General features: G+C 38.9%; 1 protein-coding gene across 16 annotated transcripts in view; it reads left to right on the top strand.

The window, feature by feature from the left end:
• Positions 1-22175, top strand: part of AK9 (adenylate kinase 9) — a 170532-nt gene that overhangs the window by 53141 nt on the left and 95216 nt on the right. For 15 of the 16 annotated variants that reach the window (XR_007518982.1, XR_007519005.1, XM_049898567.1 and 12 more), the window contains exons 10-13: positions 2346-2444; positions 7315-7454; positions 7534-7714; positions 10496-10640. Coding sequence is in view for 14 of the 16 variants with exons in the window: in XM_049898567.1 (XP_049754524.1) it covers positions 2346-2444; positions 7315-7454; positions 7534-7714; positions 10496-10640 (565 nt within the window). In the remaining 2 variants the exon portion in view is untranslated. The remainder of the gene's footprint in view (positions 1-2345; positions 2445-7314; positions 7455-7533; positions 7715-10495; positions 10641-22175) is intronic. The other variant, XM_049898657.1, reaches the window with a different exon arrangement.

The following is a 22175-nucleotide window of genomic DNA, read 5'->3' as shown; positions in this document are numbered from 1 at the left end:
AAAGAACTCCAGATTCTAGATTTATTCTGAGGAAATAGAGAGATATGAAGATTTGCATTCAAGATATTTATGATCAGAAATAAAAAAAATTTAGAAAGGGGTTTTTTTGTCATGTGTGAATTCTAAAAATTAATATATGATTTTTGGCTAAAGTGCAATACTGATTCTTCCCTTTATAGTAACAACACTAAATACATCATTTAAATATATTTCATGTGATAACTTCTCATTTCAAATGTAAGGAAGTACAGATGCAGGATTTTTTTTTCCCCAAAATGAAAATATCTTCATTTTTTCTCATTTTAAAAGTTGTTTAAAAATAAACGGAAAATACACTGGCTCTGATTTTTGCAATAGATCAGGTGAGAGATGGTGGCCTAACTTAGGGTAGTGACCATGGGGAATGGACAGGAGAGGACAGATGGCAAATATTTAATAAGTGGATATGACAGGACTTGTGAGTGAATTGATGTAGGAGTTAAGGGAGAGATAAAAGTCAAAGATAATGCCCAAATTGATGATCTAGTTTATGGCATCATGGTAATAGCGCTGGTGGTGGACCCAAGAGGGCAAAAGTTCCAAGAGACCTGGTCAAACTTGCCAAGGTTCTTAAGGTCCCAGTTTGGAAACAGTACCCTGGCACTTCTGCCCGAGTTACAGGACCAGCTCAACATCAATGTGGTAGGGAAGTGTATTCCACCTAAAATGAACCATGGCAAGGGAAAGGCGAGGAAGAATGAATTATGAATAAACAGTATGATCTACCATGGACTAAGGGGTCATCTGCTAACCAAAAAGTTCGGCAGTTCGAACCCAACAACTGCTCCACAGGACAAAGATGTGGCAATCTGCTTCTGTAAAGATTTACAGCGTTAGAAACCCTACGGAGCAGTTCTGCTCTGTCCTATAGGGTTGCTATGAGTTGGAATCAACGGCAGTGGATTTGGTTTGGTTTTGTACCATGAACTACCACACACCATCATGACTTTGTCCTTGCTATTTCTCATCTCAAATTCTATGTGCTGCTATGAGTCGGAATCTACTCAACGGCAACAGATATTTACCAAAAACACAATAAAGTATTAGTTTTTTTAAAAAAATTCTGTGTGCTACCCTCATTTGTTGCATGTGAAAGCTGGACAATGAACAAGGAAGACCGAAGAAGAATTGACGCCTTTGAATTGTGGTGTTGGCGAAGAATATTGAACATACTATGGACTGCCAAAAGAACAAACAAATCTGTCTTGGAAGAAGTACAACCAGAATGCTCCTTAGAACCAAGGATGGTGAGACTGTGCCTTACATACTTTGGACATGTTGTGAGGAGGATCAGTCCCTGGAGAAGGACATCGTGCTTGGCAGAGTACAGGGTCAGCGGAAAAGATGAAGACCCTCAATGAGGTGGATTGACACAGTGGCTGCAACAGTGAGCTCAGGCATAACGACAATTGTAAGGACGGCTCAGGACCAGGCAGTGTTTTGTTCTGTTGTTGTGCATAGGGTCGCTATGAGTCGGAACTGACTCAGCAGCACCTAACACCAAAACACCCTCATTTTTGCCCCAGATTCTTCCACACAGTGTCCTAATAGCATAATTCTTGAGATTCAAGGACAATGAGAGAGCCTTTTTACCCCGTGTTCATATATAAAATCCCAAGGAAGGATTCTACTTGGCCCAGCTTGAATCATGAGCCCATCCCTGGATTGCTCACCAGCCAGGGGGAGGGGAGAATATAACTGGGCAGCCTTAGAACATAGGAAGGCTGGGGGCGGGGGGGTGGGAGAGTGTCAGGGTTGGTGATTTGTAGCCCCAGGGGAATCAAAGTGGGGAAGGAGCCATTTTCCAAAGGAAGTGGAGGTGCTGTTACCAAAAGAAGGGATTATAGAGATGCTAGATACACAAAGGCAGTAGTTGTTCTCCTCACTATAACTGAATCTTAAAAAGGACTGTATTCCTATATTAAGGTTTTAATAACGCTCTGCAACGTGGACAGTTGCTAACAGGCAATAACCACCAGTACCAGAGTGAGGAAAGAGTTTGTAATTGCTGTGACGAGTGCCCTAATCATGACAAGTGTTAGCTCCCTGGGGAGTTTTAACTGCCATGGTTTTGATACCAGGATAGAGTGGAGTGGACAAATTCTTAGTTTCATTAATTACAAAACAAAGATGTTGTATCAGCTTGTCTCTTATAACTCCAAAATATTTATTTGGCTTCCCTTTTCTCCCCCAAACTTACCTGAATTTTCTAATCAGTGAAAAAGATACAGAAAGTGCTGCCCTTTTCCAGAATGTCTGAGACATTCAAATGCCAATGTCTTTAAACATTTGTTCTTTAAATTTAGACAGTGATGGAGCGACTTAAATATCTGAACCTAAGAAGAGCAGCTGTTATAACCAAACTTCAGAGTGCAGAGGAAGAAATTAACGATGTAATGGAAACTGTAAGTTATATTTAGCTGGCTGAAAGTCTACTTTTTCAGTACCATATATTGTGACCTTAATTTGTAGCTTTCCAAGGTCTAAGGAGTTTCAAGATATTTTTTATAAAAAGGGTGTGACATATGCAAAGAAGCTATAATATTAGCAAAATAGTGTTCCTGACACAAAACACAACAAACAGAAGTTTTGAAACAAAGACAGACAATAAAATCAGAAGAATTAAACACAGTAGTGATGAAAATGAAAGAAACCCAGGTTCAGTTTAAAAATTTTTCAGCACCAAAGAACAAAACCATGAAAGCCCTCAACTCCAAAAGCATGCATTCATTCCTTTAATCATTCAGCCAGTTTTTTCTGAATGCCTATTGTATTCCTGGCACTGATCTACTACAGACTGATGGTGATCAAATTATGACTGTGCTAAGTGCTAAAAGGGCCACAAGCACTTTCGGAGGATTTCTTCTATTTGGGGAAGTTTAGTTTTACCCATGTGAATAGAAATGAAAAAACAAATACCAGAATCATAAATAGATCTCATAATGCAAAAAAAAAAAAATTGTTGAAGAAAGAGGCAGTTTTGTTATCCTGTACTGGGTAATCCATAGATCTCAATGGGTAAGCTTAAGCTGGAACATGAGCTGGGGCCTCTGGTCAACACAGAGCTTGGGGAGAAGTAACCTGTGTGCTGAGGCCTCCTCTTCTAGGTCCTCACTGAAGGCAAAAGAAAAAGCATCTACAAAGCCTGGGGGAATTTCCCAGCTAGAAAGTTTGTCCTTAGAAACTATCGCATGTTTAAGCCAAACCTATACTTTGTAAGATTTGTGACTAAGGTACCTGCCCACTTTTTTCCCAAAAGGTTGGAAGTTGTAACTGTGTACACTGAGATCATTATTTGTATCCCCTGAGCAGTGTTTCTCTCTGGCAGACCAGCCTACCTGCAAAAGAATCTCCTGGGAAGCTTATCACAAATGCAGGTTCCTTGGGCCCACATCCCAGCCCTATTGAACAAGAACGTCTGGAGGTGGGACCAGAAATGTACAGTTAGATAATGTCCAGGAGGGAATCTATGCCCACATAAGTTTGAGAACTGCCCCCCACCCCCCGCCACATACACACGCACACACGCACGCACGCACACACGCACTGTAGTGTTTGGGTCACTAAGGGAGGCTGATTGATTAACACTGATTGATCTAGAAGTTCCTGTGAGTTTGGAAGGACTTTCAGTGGATGCCCTTCAGCTAAAGCAGATGATTTTTAGAGAATCAATACAGTGGGAATGTTTAAAGCAGTGATTCCTAATCCTGACTGCACAGTGGAGTCATCTAGGAAGCTTTTTAAACACACCAATGCCCAGGCCACACCCCAGACCAGTTAAAACAGAATTTCTGGGATAGGTCTCTGGCATTAAGTAAAACAAAACCTTCCAAGGAGATTCTGTGCAGCTAGGGATGAGAGCAATTGGTTTAAAGGGTAAGAGAGGCACAAACACCTTAATGTGGGCTTATTCCCTGGTGAAGAGTATGAAGATGTAATGCCTGATGAGTTGGGGGAAGAGGTACGTACATGTGTGTGTAGAAGCATTTGGTTTTCAAATAAGACAGACCTGGGTTTGAATTCTAGCTCTCCCAGCTTACCAGATCTGTGACTTTCCTTCACCCTTTATTTAATGGTGAAAAGAGTTAATAACCCTTACAACACAGGATTATTGTAAGGATTAAAGGACCTGATGCTTGTAAGGCAGGGCTTCCAACTATGGCTGGAACCCTTGCTGGCAGTTTGTGCTTCTAGCAAGTTCCCTGCTGAGAATTTACATTTCTAACAAGTTCCCAGGGAGTTGTAGGTAAGAATCACCTGGGGATCTTGTTAAAATGTAGATTCTGATTCAGTATATCTGGGGTGGAAATGCAAATTCTCAGCAGGGAACTTGTTAGAAATGTAAATTCTCAGCAGGAGTTCGAACTGGAACAAAATGGTTTGAAGCCATGTTGTAAGGTACCTAGAACTAGTGGTGATATTCAGAATATCTAACAGCTGTATTGCAGAGGCAGGGCTGGCTTCATGGGCTTCCACCTGTGCAAGCACACAGGACTCTGTGCTTAGAAGGGCCCCATGCTTATTTTAACCCTCTGCTGTCAAAGTATTAAATTCCTAATAATTTCCTAACAAGGGCCCTTCATTTTCATTTTGCACTGGGCTCCACTGTGCAGGAGATTCACCCAATCTCAACAGAATTTGCAGGAGTGCTGAAGAACCCTTGCTGTGCCAGGCATTAACTGTTTAGTTGCTGGACACTGGGAAGGTCCAGATGTTCTTCCAGGAGAGGTTCAGATGGGACAGGAGCTTGAGGGTAGTGGCTAGCTTCCAACTTTCTTGTGCCTCCCCTAGGCCTTAGTAGTTCTGGAGTCCCTTACATAAGAACCTTTGGTTCAGTTTTTCTAGAAAGTAAGCCTTCAATATCCTGATTGAGATATTTGTGGGGTGGGGGTAGCTGGCCGACTGAATGGTCTGGGGACTTGCTCTGGTTACCAGCATTTCCTTTTACGGATTTTCAACTAGTCTTCCTGTTTTCTACTATCTATTCATCCCCCAGAAACCCTGGTGGCGTAGTGGTTAAGCACTACGGCTGCTAATCAAAAAGTCGGCAGTTTGAATCCAGCAGGTGCTCCTTGGAAACTCTATGGCACAGTTCTACTCTGTCCTGTAGGGTCGCTATGAGTCAGAATTGACTCGATGGCAACGGGTTTGTTTTTTTTTATTCATCCCCCTTCAGAGGTACCTGGTATCACCAGGTCATGAGCCTTTCTAGGATTTTGCAGAGTGAAACAACTTGCTTCTTGTCCTCATCCCATCTCACACCTGTCACAGGTGATTTGCTTTCACCTTTCTCTTCCGTAAGTCAGTTTCCATTCATCCATCTGCTATCTAGGTTACAAAAATGTGTTACCATGCTGGTCAGCTTTAGCTCCTCTGGTCTCCTCTTCCATTCTCTATGTCCTCGTGGGGTTATTCATTTTTTATTCCTCTGCTGTCATTTTAGGCAATATTTTGGGAAAGCAGTAAACATAAATGCATGTGTCCAGTCTGCCTTGTTTAACCAGAATCAGTTGTGATCATTTTGTAAGACTGCGATACCCAACTCATTTAAAAGCTCATCTTTTCCCCTCAGCATCTGCTAGGCTCCGAGGGCTTAGAGTTGAAAGACGGACACAGTTTGTTATTCATATACTTTTCCTTTCTCTCTTCTCACGTTTGGGCTGGAAAGAGGGATGAGGACTGAGTACCTGCCTCCTGACATAACCAAGTACAGTTGCAGTCCCTAACTCGTTGTCTATGGACTCCATGTGCTCAATGTGCCACACTAAGGAGGTTGTCAGTCTCATGTAGCTCCCCTAACCACTGACAGTCTCCTTAAGGTTTAGCTTCCTCTTCCAGCCCTCAGCTGGGGACATTCATGCAGCATCCCTGCAATGTGCGTGCCTCTTTGCTCTCTGATGGCTACAGTGGTCTAGGCAAGACCATAGCTCCCAATCTCATCCATCCTCCATAGTCAACGCTGGAGTCAGCAGATTCACGTGAGATACACATCTGAAGGTTGAGGGGAGCCAACTTCTGCCGTTGTCCCCTAGCAGCCACCCACCATGCCATCTCTTCTAGCTGTCTCATCCTCAACTATGGTAGCATGAGGACAGGCGAACCTTTCAGAAATCTTTGCACTTTGTAGAGAAATGATTCCTAGCTTCTCTGGAGGTCACCAACTGAAAGAATTGCCCAGGGAGACTTTAAATTTTAATAAGCACGTAAGAGCCGCTTACAGCTAAGTAAATGCTAAGACATTTTATGTATATAATATCTCACTATTTAAAAGCTTAGGTAACTTGAGGATCTGGGACATTTTCAAACTTTTTCAATAAGAGCTTTTCAGAAGCTATTTTAAGCAAATGTCTTCTATATTTTATGATAGAAAATGCTTAGTAAAATTTCAGCAGGGATTTACAACAGACATGAAAACTGTTCTTATTAAATCTAGGATAAGTGTTGCAAATAAGAAAAAAAGCCACTGACAGGGAACACAGCAGAGAGTCCCAGACAGAGCAGGAGAAAAATACAGAACAGAAACCAAATTCTTGTAAAAAGACCAGCGTTAATAGTCTGACAGAGACTGGAGGAAGCACCAAAACTATGGCCCCCGGATGCACTGTTAACTCATGACTGAAACCATTCCCGAGGCCCACTCTTCAGACAAAGATTAGACAGGACTATAAAACAAAAATAATACACGAGAGGAATGTGCTTCTTAGTTCCATCAGATATAAGAGACCAAATGGGCAGCTTCTGTCCAAAAGCAGGATGAGAAGGCAAGAAGGGACAGAAACAGGTTGAATGGACACAGGGAACCAGGGGGTGTAAAGGGGGAGTGTGCTGTCACATTGTGGGGATTGCAGCTAATGTCACAAAACAATGTGTGTGTACATTTTTGTAAGAGAAAATAACTTGTACTGTGAACTTTCACCTAAAGCACAATTAAAAAAAAGAAAAAAAAAAGCCAAAATTGCTTTCTATTTTTTAAACTGTAAAGCACTATCAAGTAAGAAATAAAGTATATAATACTGTGTATTTCAGCAAAATTTATGCCCACATTTTTAACGTAGTAGTTTTGATTAAAGGAACCCTGGTTGCACAATGGTTAAGCACTTGGTTGCTAACCGAAAGGTCAGCAGTTCGAAACCTACCAGCCGCTCCGCAAGAGAAAAGACCTGGCAATCTGCTGCTGTAAAAATTTCAGTCTAGGAAACCCTATGGGGCAGTTCTACTCTATGAGTCAGAATTGACTCGATGGCACACAACAACGATAACGTTTGTGATTAACAGGATGAGCTATTTCATACTCTCGCATCTTACAAACTAATTGCACCAAGATATAGATGGCAGAGAAGCAGATGGGGGCGTACATGTCCTGTGACTTTAAAAGAAGGTAACATTTACTCGGGATTACCAGATTGTTCTGTGAGGTAAGTAAGGCTTTCAGAACTTAATTTTAAAATTGTTTGTACATCTTGTCAGTTGCTTATTATTATGATAAATTTTAAGCTTTCTAGGTAAAATGTACTGTCTTTCATCGGAAGAAGCATTAAAAGCCTTTTCATTGAATCCACGCCCGTATCTTCTTCCACCTATGCCAGCACCACCATGTAAAGTATTCATATTTGGACCTCAATATTCAGGGAAAACAACGCTTAGCAATTTGCTTGCAGAGAAATATAAAGGACAGGTAACTGTATATCTATCTATTGATCTCTCTATCTATACTTGATTACAATTTGTTGGATTTTATTTGTGTTCAGTTTTCTTAATTTTACACTGTCAGTTGGATAATTGTACCACTGGGCTTTATCATCTCACATAGTTTTTCTGGGTCAGGAATTCAGGCGTGGCTTAGCTGGGTGTTTTTTTTCTCTGGGTTTCTCATGAGGTTATAGTCGAGATGTTGGGGCTGCAGTCATCTGACAGCTTGATGGGCTGGAAGATGACTCAGTCACATGACTGAGGCCACACAGATCTCTCCACAGGGCTGCTTGTGTGTCTTCATGACCCAGACAGAGTGCCATAAGTGATCCAAGGAGAAAGCTGCAATGTCTTTTACGACTTATGGTAGTCTCAGAAGTCATACACTGTCACTTGCACCATACTCTATTCATTTAAAGCAAGAACTAAGACACGCCCACGCTCAAGAGAAGGGAAATTAAGGCACCATATTTTGAAGGGAAGAGTATCAAAGAATCTGATATTTTAAAACCACATAATATGTGTTAGACAAAGGGGTGATAATTTTAAAACAGAAAGAGTTTTTACAAATTAATACACAGATGAAGCCCCAATGGGAAAAAAATGGTAAACAAGCGATTCACAAAATAATTGATACAAATAGCCATTAAACATGAGAAAAGGGCTATCACCTCTCTGATAACTAAAGAAATACAAAAATAATAATGAGATATGTCATGTCAATCTCACTGTGAGAATTAAACATACCATTTCCCAGGATGAGGAAGGGTATGTTCTTATACACTACTGGTAAGAGTGTAACTGTTAGAGATGGCAACTGAGAATATGCAGAAAAGCCTAAAAACAATGCATACTCTTTGAACTATCAATTCTATTTTAGGAATTTTTTCTAAAGAAATTCTCAGACAAATATACACACATGCACAATTGTGTTTATCATAGCATAGTTTATAATAGTAAAAACATGTATACCTAAATGAAACACTGAAATCTGTGAGAGCTGGAAATCGACTGGATTGCCTTGTTCTTCTGGGCCTCGCAAGTTTTCCACATTTGACAGAATGCAGTCTTACCACTTTTCTATCACTCTCTATGAGTGGAAAATAGTTTTCCTTCTCCGACACATTTCCTCCTTCTACAGGTTCTGGCTTTCACAGGTTTTACTGTATTGATATTTTAGTTTAATAAGTTGTAATGAATTTATCTAATCAATACTGTACATTGATTAAAAAATTATGTGGATGTATATTTATTAGCATAAAGTGGTATATAAGCATATTGAAGAAAAAGCAAAACAGAATATTAAAAAAAAAGGTTGCCTTCGAGTTGATTCCAACTCATAGCAATCCTAAAGGACAGACTAGAACTGCCCCATAGGGTTTCCAAGGAGCGCCTGGTGGATGCAAACTGCCCACCTTTTGGTTAGCAGCCATGGCTCTTAACCAGTATGCCACGAGGGTTATCTGGAAATACTACTTAAACTTAAAAAGCATATTTCTGTATGCTATTTCTAAGATCCCAAATTCAGTATTATAAAACATATTATATACCTGACAAAGGACTTATATCTAGAATGTATAAATAATTCTAACCCAATCTTTGAAGTAGGCAAAAGTTTGAGCATATACTTCAAAAAAGAAGATATGTGAATGACCAATAAGCACATACAAAGAATCTCAAATTATTAATGATTGGGGAAAAGTAAATTTAAACTAAATGAGATACTTCTTCAATCCATGAAAATAGCTAAAATTTAAAATTTTCACAAAACCAAGTGTTGGTGAGGGCACAGAGCAACTGGAACTCTCATACATCGCTGGTAGGAATTTAAATAGTATGATCGCTTGGGACGACAGTAAGACAGTTTATTATAAAGTCAAGTATATGCTAACCACACCCATACCCATTGCCGTCCAGTCAATTGTGACTCATAGCGACCCTACAGGACAGAGTAGAACTGCCCCACAGGGCTTCCAAGAAGTGCCTGGTAGATTCGAACTGCAGACCTTTGGGTTAGCAGCCGTAGCATTTAACTACTACGCCAACAGGGTTTCAATGCATATGTTTATTGCTGCTTTATTCATAATAGCCAAAAACCGGAGATAACCCAAAAGTTCATTAATAAATGAACGGATAAAAATCTGTGGTATACTCATACAATAGAATACTAGTCAACAATGAAAAGGAACAGGTTACTGATACATACAATAAATACAGATATATACAATAGCAGTGAAGAATCTTAAAATATTATATTTCCCTTAAGGGAAAAGCCTGAAAAAGATTACATACTGTATGGTTTCATTTATATGAAATTCTGTGAAAGGGAAAACTAATCTAGGGTGACAGAAAGTGGAAAGTGGCTGGGAGGGGTCAGGAATTGACTACAAAGGAGCACAAGGGAACTTTTTAGGGCAGCGGAAATGTTCTCTATCTTGATTATGGTTGTTTATGTATTTGCAAAAACTCATCAAACTGTATACTTAAAATGGGTAATTTTTATTGTATGTACCGTATACTTACAAAGTTTATTTTAAAAATGTGTGTAACCTGAATATACATTACTTGATATATACATACACACACACATCTGTCTTACATGAAAAATACAACTAAATTTCTATAAAAGCAAGTACTCAAAAAGTCAGTAAATTCTGAAGATAACATCACTCCGAAGACACCTCAAGCAGCATTAATATTTTTGGGTATATATATATATGCAACAGTAATTTGTGCTTATGTGGATTTCCTCATGTAATCTTTACAGGTTGTTGACTATGCCAAACTTGTTCAACCACGTTTTGATCAAGCCCTTGAAAAATTAATTGGAAATACTATAGCTGAAGCCACTGAAACAGCTATTAAAGTTGTGCAAGATAAGCTTCTCACAGAACTAGAAAATAGAAGACAAGGTGAACATCTTTTAAAAATTCTAGATAATTTAGTTCAGGTGTGTTTTAAGTTTAAAGTAACTAAGTAAACCCAGTTACCTGAGGGCAAGGACTTTGCTAATCTTGCTAGCCCTAGCACCTTACACACCGCAGCCTCTTAATAAATGGTTGAAGGAATGTATAAACTGGGGAAAAATCAATTCTATATCTCTCAGAAAAGGAATCAGAGAGCTTACAAATTTGGATTTCTTTACTTGTGTGGGTCTGCTTGCAGGTCAGAGACTGAGCAGTATTTACACCTTCATCTCCACAAGTCATTAAAACAACAATCTACCTGACTCTTGTGGAGCTGTTTTGTTCTATTTCAAGGCTTGTATGTCAGCCCTGGTTGCAATGAATCTTTCTATCTGGGAAATGTAAATTTCAAATTCAAGAAGTCATAAAGCAGTGGAATTGGAAGAAGCCTTTGTGATCAATTAACACAGTTCTCTAATTTTACAGATGAGGAAACTGAGGCTCATAGAGGTTAAAAAAAAAAAAAAACCCATTAACGTTGAGTTGATCCCGACTCAGCAACCCTAGAGGACAGAGTAGAATGGCCCCATAGTTTCCAGTGCAGCTAACGAAAAGGTCAGTAGTTCAAATCCATCAGCTACTTCTTGGAAACCCTGTGGGGCAGTTCTACTCTGCCCTGTAGGGTCACTATGAGTTGGAACTAACTCAATGGCAACAGGTTTGTTTTTTGTTTTTATATTTATGGAAACAAACTGCCACATTTTGCTCCCGCAGAGTTGCTGGTAGGTTTGAACTCCCAATCTTTCAGTTAGCAGCTGAGCACTTAACCACTCTGCCACCAGGGCTGCTTATGAAGGTTAAATGACTTCTTTAAATTCACCCAGCTAGTAGCTGACACTTGAACCCCTATTTCCAAAGTCCCCATGAAGCGTCCTTTCTCCTGACCTTTCTGCCTCTTTCTATATCTCACTGACTCCTGGTCACATTATTTTTGAAGAGACACAGAGTTTTTTCTGGTTTCCCTCAGGAAAAATGAGAGTCCTCATTCCCTGGCAACTTTGAAATTCATTGATTGGTTTTGGTAGAATTTATATCTAGAGTTAGCACCCTTGTAACTGGTCCTATTAGAACACATGAAAGTAGTTTAATGTAAACATCTCTTAATAGACTGCCTTGAATGTAATACTTCATATCCATTACATGGGATCCTTCTCACTTTCAAAGATCTTCATCCATAATTCGGGATTAACTCCATCAATTTTAAACTAGATTCAACCACCGCTGTTCGGTTGAATTTCCCAGAAGATGCGACAGTGTACTGCCCCTTAATATGGCCATCACAGCCTCAATTCCAAATGTTCTTTTTCCAGTAAAGTTTTTTTCATCATAAAATGAATTGTAGTTCTGAATTCAGGTCCAGTTGCTGTCACAAGGCGTGAATGGAACTCCCACTCCCCGGTTTTTCAATATAATGAAAGTGCCTTAGCATGTGTTGCAGCTGTCACCACTACACTAAGCTGGTTGATGACTGTTTTCCACTGAACATCACAATAAATACTACCATGCTAAAAAAAAAAAAAAGTAATTGTAGCTAATATTTATCGAGCATCTATTATATGCAGGAGCTATGCTAAGTACATTGTATGCATTGTCCTGTTTAATGCTCATAATAGGCCTACGAATGAAGTAGGTGTTTTTATCTCCACATCTGGTAGGTGAAGAAATTGAGGCTCAGAGAGATTATGTAATATGTCCACAGTAGACAGCAAGTGACAGATTCAAATCGGTGTCTGTGCTTTTATCCTCTGTGTACCTCAAGACATCACAGAAAATTAGAAAAACGGAAGGAAGAAAAATTTACTCACACTTCTGCTCCCTAGAGATATCCATTGTTAAGAATTTGGTGCATTTGCCAAATCTTTTTTTTTTCTATTCATATTTGTAATGATTAATTGTAATAGTATGGTATATGGTTTTGTAAATACCCATGGACGAATTAGAACGTAACATTTATTTTGGCTTATAGACCACACAATTGAATGTAGCTTTAGTTAATGAAGCATATCAGTGACATTAACCAAATTCTCACTACACTTACTTTATTGTCTGTTTGATATCTCAAATTCTGGAAGACACTGCAGTGAATATTTGTCATCTTTGGTAAGTGACCAAAGCACCTGGAGATGATTGATGGGCATGGTCATCTCAAGGCAATGGTAGCACATGGCGCCCCCTACTCCTGGCATTAGGACTGTGCTGTGGGTGTCCCTTTCCAGAGCACCCTTGATTCTTGCCTGAGGTAACTATGCCTGTCACATTATGTTTCACCTTTCTGAGGCATTAAATAAAATGGCTTCTTTCTCTTTTAAACAGCATGTAATTGGAATCTCTTGGTCCAACCCAGGAAGTTTTTTTTTTTTTTTTGAGTGAAATCAAAGATATTTGTTGAAGCCAAAATGCCATTCAGTGGGGGAAATTGTGAAAACCTTAGGGTCCGAGGTTCATGAAAATCCAAAGGAGAAGGTGCAAATCAAATCACAGTAGTTTTGTGTTGAAAGGGGCAATAAAAATTACGATGTTCTGTTTGTTTACAGTGATTAAGGACAATCAAAGGCAGGACAAGAGAAGTGTGATTTTTGACATTATTGGCTGCACTAATAAAGCTGGAATACATTGATTGGCTAAAAGGCATAATTGCAAAATATGAGTCACAAAGTAGCTTCACGACTGATTACAAAGCATGACATGATGGATACTTTTAGGAATGGGTTATTAAGATTTACCTTACCCAGAGCATCAGATCTCTGGAGGACACCTGGAACAAAGGGTTTTGATGAGGTATTCACATTCTTAGCCTGGCCACAAAGAAAGTCATTTCCTTAATAATAGGCTTGGTTTCTAAATAACAGAGTTGAGATCTGTATGAAAGGTAAAACTGAGACTTTACAGGGTTTGAATCTGTGAAAGGGGAAACTGAGCCTTCAGGATTTAGTTCAGCCACTTCAAGTCAGCTGCCTCTTCTGATTCTATATCCCACATCAACTGGATACCAGTGGAAATTCACTGATGAGTTCAATTCAGAAACTTTAGGAGTTTGTGGAGTGTAGTGCTATAGAATACTGTGGTCAGTAATGAAGTAGTTTTAAACCTGACTATTGACAAGAATCACTGTGAGACATTGAAACATCACAAGTTGGTTTCCTACACTATGGATTAGATGCTCTTCAGTGGGATTTACAGAGCACATGTTTTAAAAAATATTTCATTGTGTTTTTAGTGAACATTTATACAGGGAATTAGACTTTCATTTAACAATTGCCCAGTAATTCAGTCCCTCTGGGAGTTTGCAAGTGTGAGACACTATTTAAAGAGGCATTTTAACACATTCATTATTGTTGTTGTTGGGTGCTGTCAAGTTGGTTCCAACTCAGAGCAACCCCACGTACAATAGGAAAAAAAACATCGCCTGGTCCTGGGCCATCCTCACAGTCTTTGTTATGCTTGAGCCCATTGTTGCAGCTACTGTGTCAGTCCATCTCATTGAGGGCATTCCTCTTTTTCCCTGACTCTCTTCTCTACTTTACCAAGCATTATGCCCTTCTCCAGGGACTGATCCCTCCTGGTAACATGCCCAAAGTATGTGAAATAAAGTCTCGCCATCCTTGCTTCTAAGGAGCATTCTGGCTGTATTTCTTCCAAGACAGATTTGTTTGTTCTTTTGACAGTCCATGGTATATTCAATATTCTTCAACAACACCATAATTGAAAGGCATGAACTCTTCTTCTGTGGCCTTCCTTATTCATTGTCCAGCTTTCACATGCATAGGACGTGATTGAAAATACCATGGCTTGGGTCAGGCACACCTTAGTCTTCAAGGTGACATCTTTGCTTTTTAGCAACTTTAGGAGATCTTTTGCAGCAGATTTGCCCAATGCAATATGTCTTCATTTCTTGACTGCTGCTTCCATGGGCATTCATTGTGGATCCAAGTAAAATGAAATCCTTGTCAACTTCAGTCTTTTCTCCATTTATCATCATTTTGCTAATCGATCCAAGTGTGAGGATTTTTGTTTTCTTTATGTTGTGGTATAACCCATACTGAAGGCTATGTTCTTTGATCTTCCTCAGGAAGTGCTTCAAGTCCTCTTCACTTTCAGCAAGCAAGGTTGTGCAGTCTGCATACCACAGGTTGTTAATGAGTCTTGCTCCAATCTTGATGCCCTGCTCTACTTTGTACAGCCCAGCTTCTTGGATTATTTGCTCAGCATATAGATTGAATAAGTATGGTGAAAAAATACAACCCTGACACACACTTTTCCTGAATTTAAACCACACAGTATCCCCTTCTGTTCCAACGACTGCCTCTTGATCTATGTAGAGGTTCCTGATAAGCACAATTAAGTGGACTGGGGTTCCCATTCTTTGAAATGTTATCCATAATTTGTTATGATCCACACAGTCAAATGCCTTGCATTGTCAGTAAAGCATGTTTCTGGTACTCTCTGCGTTCAGCCAGGATCCATCTGACAACAGCAATGATATTCCTTGTTCCATGTCTTCTTCTGAATCCAGCTTGAATTTCTGGCAGTTCCCTGTTGATGTACTAAGGCAGCTGCTTTTGAATGATTTTCAGCAAAATTTTACTTGTGTGTGATATTTTCGCATTCACTTGGATCACCTTTCTTGGGAATTGTCATAAATATGGATCTCTTCTAGTCAGTTGGCCAGGTAGCTGTTTTCCAAATTTCTTAGCATAGATGAGTGAGCACCTCCAGCGGTGCATCCATTTGTTGAAATGTCACGATTGGTATTCCATCAATTCTTGGAGCCTTATTTTTCGCCAATGCCTTCACTGCAGTTTGAACCTCTTCCTGCAGTTCCAGATCATATACTACCTCCTGAAATGGTTGATTGTTGACCAATTCTTTTTTAGTACAGTGACTGTGTATTCCCTCCATGTTCTTTTTTAATAATTTTTATTGTGCTTTAAGTGAAAGTTTACAAATCAAGTCAGTCTGTCACATATAAGCTTATATACACCTTACTCCATACTCCCACTTACTCTCCCCCTAATGAGTCAGCCCGCTCCCTCCTTCCAGTCTCTCCTTTCGTGACAATTTTGCCAGTTTCTAACCCTCTCTACCCTCCTATCTCCCCTCCAGACAGGAGATGCCAACACAGTCTCAAGTGTCCACCTGATACAAGTAGCTCACTCTTCATCAGCATCTCTTTCTCCAACCCATTGTCCAGTCCCTTCCATGTCTGATGAGTTGTCTTCGGGAATGGTTCCTGTCCTGGGCCAACAGAAGGTTTGGGGACCATGACCGCCGGGATTCCTCTAGTCTTAGTCAGACCATTAAGTCTGGTCTTTTTATGAGAATTTGGGGTCTGCATCCCACTGATCTCCTGCTCCCTCAGGGGTTCTCTGTTGTGCTCCCTGTCAGGGCAGTCATCGGTTGTGGCCAGGTACCATCTAGTTCTTCTGGTCTCAGAATGATGTAAGTCTCTGGTTCATGTGGCCCTTTCTGTCTCTTGGGCTCACAGTTATCATGTAACCTTGGTGTTCTTCATTCTCCTTTGATCCAGGTGGGTTGAGACCAATTGATGCATCTTAGATGGCCGCTTGTTAGCATTTAAGACCCCAGGCGCCACATTTCAAAGTGGGATGCAGAATGTTTTCATAATAGAATTATTTTGCCAATTGACTTAGAAGTCCCCTTAAGCCATAGTCCCCAAACCCCCACCCTTGCTCCGCTGACCTTTGAAGCATTCAGTTTATCCTGGAAACTTCTTTGCTTTTGGTCCAGTCCAGGTGAGCTGACCTTCCGTGTATTGAGTATTGTCCTTACCTTCACCTAAAGTAGTTCTTATCTACTAACTAATCAGTAAATAAACCTCTCCCACCCTCCCTCCCTTCCGACCTCATGACCACAAAAGTATGTGTTCTTCTCAGCTTATACTATTTCTCAAGATCTTATAATAGTGGTCTTATACAATATTTGTCCTTTTGCCTCTGACTAATTTCACTCAGCATAATGCCTTCCAGGTTCCTCCATGTTATGAAATGTTTCACAGATTTCGTCACTGTTCTTTATCGATGAGTAGTATTCCATTGTGTGAATATACCACAATTTATTTAACCATTCATCTGTTGATGGACACCTTGGTTGCTTCCAGCTTTTTGCTGTAAACAGAGCTGCAATAAACATGGGTGTGCATATATCTGTTTGTGTGAAGGCTCTTATTTCTCTAGGGTATATTCCGAGGAGTGGGATTTCTGGGTTGTATGGTAGTTCTATTTCTAACTTTTTAAGAAATCGCCAGATAGATTTCCTAAGTGGTTGTACCATTTTACATTCCCACCAGCAGTGTATAAGAGTTCCAATCTCTCCGCAGCCTCTCCAACATTTATTATTTTGTGTTTTTTGGATTAATGCCATCCTTGTGGGAGTGAGATGGAATCTCATCGTAGTTTGAATTTGCATTTCTCTAATGGCTAATGATCTAGAGCATTTTCTCATGTATCTGTTAGCTGCCTGAATATCTTTTTTAGTGAAGTGTGTGTTCATATCCTTTGCCCACTTCTTGATTGGGTTGTTTGTCTTTTTGTGGTTGAGTTTTAACAGAATCATATAGATTTTACAGATCAGGCGCTGGTCGGAGATGTCATAACTGAAAATTCTTTCCCAATCTGTAGGTAGTCTTTTTACTCTTTTGGTGAAGTCTTTAGATGAGCATAGGTGTTTGATTTTTTGGAGCTCCCAGTTATCTGGTTCCTCTTCGTCATTTTTGGTAATATTTTGTATTCTGTTTATGCCTTGTATTAGGGCTCTTAACATTGTCCCTATTTTTTCTTCCATGATCTTTATCGTTTTAGTCTTTATGTTTAGGTCTTTGATCCACTTGGAGTTAGTTTTTGTGCATGGTGTGAGGTATGGGTCCTCTTTCATTCTTTTGCAAATGGATATCCAGTTATGCCAGCACCATTTGTTAAAAAGACTATCTTTTCCCCAATTAACTGACACTGGGCCTTTGTCAAATATCAGCTGCTCATATGTGGATGGATGTATATCTGGGTTCTCAATTCTGTTCCACTGGTCTATGTGTCTGTTGTTGTACCAGTACCAGGCTGTTTTGACCACTGTGGCTGTATAATATGTTCTAAAATCAGGTAGAGTGAGGCCTCCCACTTTCTTCTTCTTTTTCAGTAATGCTTTACTTATCCAGGGCTTCTTTCCCTTCCATGTGAAGTTGGTGATTCGTTTCTCCATCACGTTGAAAAATGTCATTGGAATTTGGATCGGAAGTGCATTGTATGTATAGATGGCTTTTGGTAGAATAGACATTTTTACTATGTTAAGTCTTCCTATCCATGAGCAAGGTATGTTTTTCCACTTAAGTAGATCCTTTGTAGTTTCTTGCAGTAGTACTTTGTAGTTTTCTTTGTATAGGTCTTTTACATCTTTGGAAAGATTTATTCCTAAGTATTTTATCTTCTTGGGGACTACTGTGAATGGTATTGATTTGGTGATTTCCTCTTCGGTGTTCTTTTTGTTGATGTAGAGGAATCCAAGTGATTTTTGTATGTTTATCTTACAACCTGAGACTCTGCCAAACTCTTCTATTAGTTTCAGTAGTTTTCTGGAGGATTCCTTAGGGTTTTCTGTGTATAAGATCATGTCATCTGCAAATAGAGATAATTTTATTTCCTCCTTGCCAATCCGGATACCCTTTATTTCTTTGTCTAGCCTAATTGCTCTGGCTAGGACCTCTACCACAATGTTGAATAAGAGCAGTGATAAAGGGCATCCTTGTCTGGTTCCCGTTCTCAAGGGAAATGCTTTCAGGCTCTCTCCATTTAGAGTGATGTTGGCTGTTGGCTTTGTATAGATGCCCTTTATTATGTTGAGGAATTTTCCTTTGATTCCTATTTTGCTGAAAGTTTTTATCATAAATGGGTGTTGGACTTCGTCAAATGCCTTTTCTGCATCAATTGATAAGATCATGTGGTTTTTGTCTTTTGTTTTATTTATATGGTGGATTACATTAATGGTTTGTCTAATATTAAACCAGTCTTGCATACCTGGTATAAATCCTACTTGGTCGTGGTGGATTATTTTTTTGATATGTTGTTGAATTCTATTGCCTAGAATTTTGTTAGGGATTTTTGCATCTATGTTCATGAGGGATATAGGTCTGTAATTTTCTTTTTTTTTTTGATGTCTTTACCTGATTTTGGTATCAGGGATATGGTGGCTTCATAGAATGAGTTAGGTAGTATTCCATCATTTTCTATGCTTTGAAATATCTTTAGTAGTAGTGGTGTTAACTCTTCTCTGAAAGTTTGGTAGAACTCTGCAGTAAAGCCGTCTGGGCCAGGGCTTTTTTCTTGTTGGGAGTTTTTTGATTACCGTTTCAATCTCTTTTTTTGTTATGGGTCTATTTAGTTGTTCTACTTCTGATTGTGTTAGTTTAGGTAGGTAGTGTTTTTCTAGGAATTCATCCATTTCTTCTAGGTTTGCAAATTTGTTAGAGTACACTTTTTTGTAATAATCTGATATGATTCTTTTAATTTCAGTTGGGTCTGTTGTGATGTGGCCCATCTCGTTTCTTATTTGGGTTATTTGTTTCCTTTCTTGTATTTCTTTAGTCAGTCTGGCCAATGGTTTATCAATTTTGTTATTTTTTTCAAAGAACCAGCTTTTGGCTTTGTTAATTCTTTCAAATGTTTTTCTGTTCTCTAATTCATTTAGTTCAGCTCTAATTTTTATTATTTGTTTTCTTCTGGAGCCTGATGGATTCTTTTGTTGCTCACTTTCTATTTGTTCAAGTTGTAGGGACAGTTCTCTGCTTTTGGCTCTTTCTGCTTTTTGTATGTGTGCATTTATGGATATAAATTGGCCTCTGAGCACTGCTTTTGCTGTGTCCCAGAGGTTTTGATAGGAAGTGTTTTCATTCTCTTTGCTTTCTATGAATTTCTTTATTCCCTCCTTAATGTCTTCTGCAACCCAGTCTTTTTTCAGCAGGGTATTGTTCAGTTTCCAAGTATTTGATTTCTTTTCCCTAATTTTTCTGTTATTGATTTCCACTTTTATGGCCTTGTGGTCTGAGAAGATGCTTTGTAATATTTCGATGTTTTGGATTCTGCAAAGATTTGTTTTATGACCTAATATGTGGTCTATTCTAGAGAATGTTCCATGTGTGCTAGAAAAAAAAGTATACTTTGCAGCAGTTGGGTGCAGTGTTCTGTATAAGTCAATGAGGTCAAGTTGGTTGATTGTAGCAATTAGGTCTTCCATGTCTCTATTGAGCTTCTTACTGGAAGTCCTGTCCTTCTCCAAAAGTGGTGTGTTGAAGTCTCCTACTATAATTGTGGAGGTGTCTATCTCACTTTTCAGTTCTGTTAAAGTTTGTTTTATGTAATTTGCAGACCTGTCATTGGGTGCATAAATATTTAATATGGTTATATCTTCCTGGTCAATTGTCCCTTTAATCATTATGTAGTGTCCTTGTTTATCCTTTGTGGTGGATTTAAGTTTAAAGTCTATTTTGTCAGAAATTAATATTGCTACTCCTGCTCTTTTTTGCTTGTTGTTTGCTTGATATTTTTTTTCCATCCTTTGAGTTTTAGTTTGTGTCTCTAAGTCTAAGGTGTGTCTCTTGTAGGCAGCATATAGACGGATCATGTTTCTTTATCCAGTCTGAGACTCTTTGTCTCTTTATTGGTGCATTTAGTCCATTTACATTCAGCATAATTACAGATAAGTATGTGTTTAGTGCTGTCATTTTGATGCCTTTTTATGTGTGTTGTTGACAATTTCATTTTTCCACTTACTTTTTTGTGCTGAGATTTTTTCTTTGTAAATTGTGTGTTCCTCATTTTCATCGTATTTGCCTTTGTGTTTGCTGAGTCGTTATGTTTTTCTTGGTTTTTATTTTAAGTTATGGCGTTTACCTCTTTGTGGTTACCTTAATATTTACCCCTATTTTTCTAAGTAAAAACCTAACTCGTATTGTCCTATATCGCCTTGTTTCCCTCTCCATATGGCAGTTCTATGCCACCTGTATTTAGTCCCTCTTTTTGATTATTGTGGTCTTTTACATATTGACTTCAATGATTCCGTGTTTTGAGCTTTTTTTTCTTTTTAAAATTAATCTTAATTTGTTTTTTGTGATTTCCCTATTTGAGTTGATACCAGGATGTTCTGTTGTGTGACCTTGTGTTGTACTGGTATCTGATATTATTGGTTTTCTGACGAAACAATTTCCTTTAGTATTTCTTGTAGCTTTGGTTTGGTTTTTGCAAATTCCCTGAGCTTGTGTTTATCTGTAAATGTTTTAATTTTGCATTCATATTTGAGAGAGAGTTTTGCTGGATATATGATCCTTGGCTGGCAGTTTTTCTCCTTCAGTGCTCTATATATGTCATCCCATTGCCTTCTTGACTGCATGGTTTCTGCTGAGTAGTCTGAACTTATTCTTATTGATTCTCCTTTGTAGGAGACCTTTCTTTTATCCCTGGCTGCTTTTAAAATTTTCTCTTTATCTTTGGTTCTGGCAAGTTTGATGATAATATGTCTTGGTGATTTTCTTTTTGGATCAATCTTAAATGGGGTTCAGTGAGCATCTTGGATAGATATCCTTTCATCTTTCATGATGTCAGGGAAGTTTTCTGCCAACAGATCTTCAACTATTCTCTCTGTATTTTCTGTTATCCCTCCCTGTTCTGGGACTCCAATCACATGTAAGTTATTCTTCTTGATAGAGTCCCACATGATTCTTGGGGTTTCTTCATTTTTTTAAATTCTTTTATCTGATTTTTTTCAGCTATATTGGTGTCAATTCCTCTGTCCTCCAGATCCCCCACCCTGCATTCCAATTGATCGAGTCTGCTCCTCTGACTTCCTACTGAGTTGTCTAATTCTGTAATTTTACTGTTAATCTTTTGGATTTCTGAATGCTGTCTCTCTATGGATTCTTGCAGCTTATTTATTTTTCCACTGTGTTCTTGAATAATCTTTTTGAGTTCTTCAACTGCTTTATCAGTGTGTTCCTTGGCTTTTTCTGTAGATTGCCTTATTTCATTTCTGAGGTCATTCCTGATGTCTTGAAGCATTCTGTAAATTAGTTTTTTATATTCTGCATCCGGCAATTCCAGGATTGTATCTTCATTTGGGAAAGATTTTGATTCTTTAGTTTGGGCAGTTGTAGAAGCAATCATGGTCTGCTTCTTTATGTGGTTTGATATTGACTGCTGTCTCTGAGCCATCTCTAAGATATTGTAGTGATTTATTCTATATTTGCTCACTGAGTCTTATCTTGTTTTGTTTTCTTTCAATATACATAGATGGGCTACTAGATTGTGCTGTCTTCATTGTTGTAGCCCTTGAATCATTTATGTCCTATTACCAGCTGGTTTGGGCTATTACCAGATAATATAAGCCTAACAGTCCATTCACTATTCTTGAGTAGAATCTGATTTTGGGTCATCAAGTGTGGGGTGCAGACTTTCACCTATCCACATAGAGAAGTAGTGGTGA

The sequence above is a fragment of the Elephas maximus genome, chromosome 1 (assembly GCF_024166365.1).
Source record: "Elephas maximus indicus isolate mEleMax1 chromosome 1, mEleMax1 primary haplotype, whole genome shotgun sequence".
NCBI lineage: Eukaryota > Metazoa > Chordata > Mammalia > Proboscidea > Elephantidae > Elephas > Elephas maximus.
Note: the sequence above shows the minus strand (reverse complement) of the source record. Positions and strands in the feature narration are given on the sequence as shown.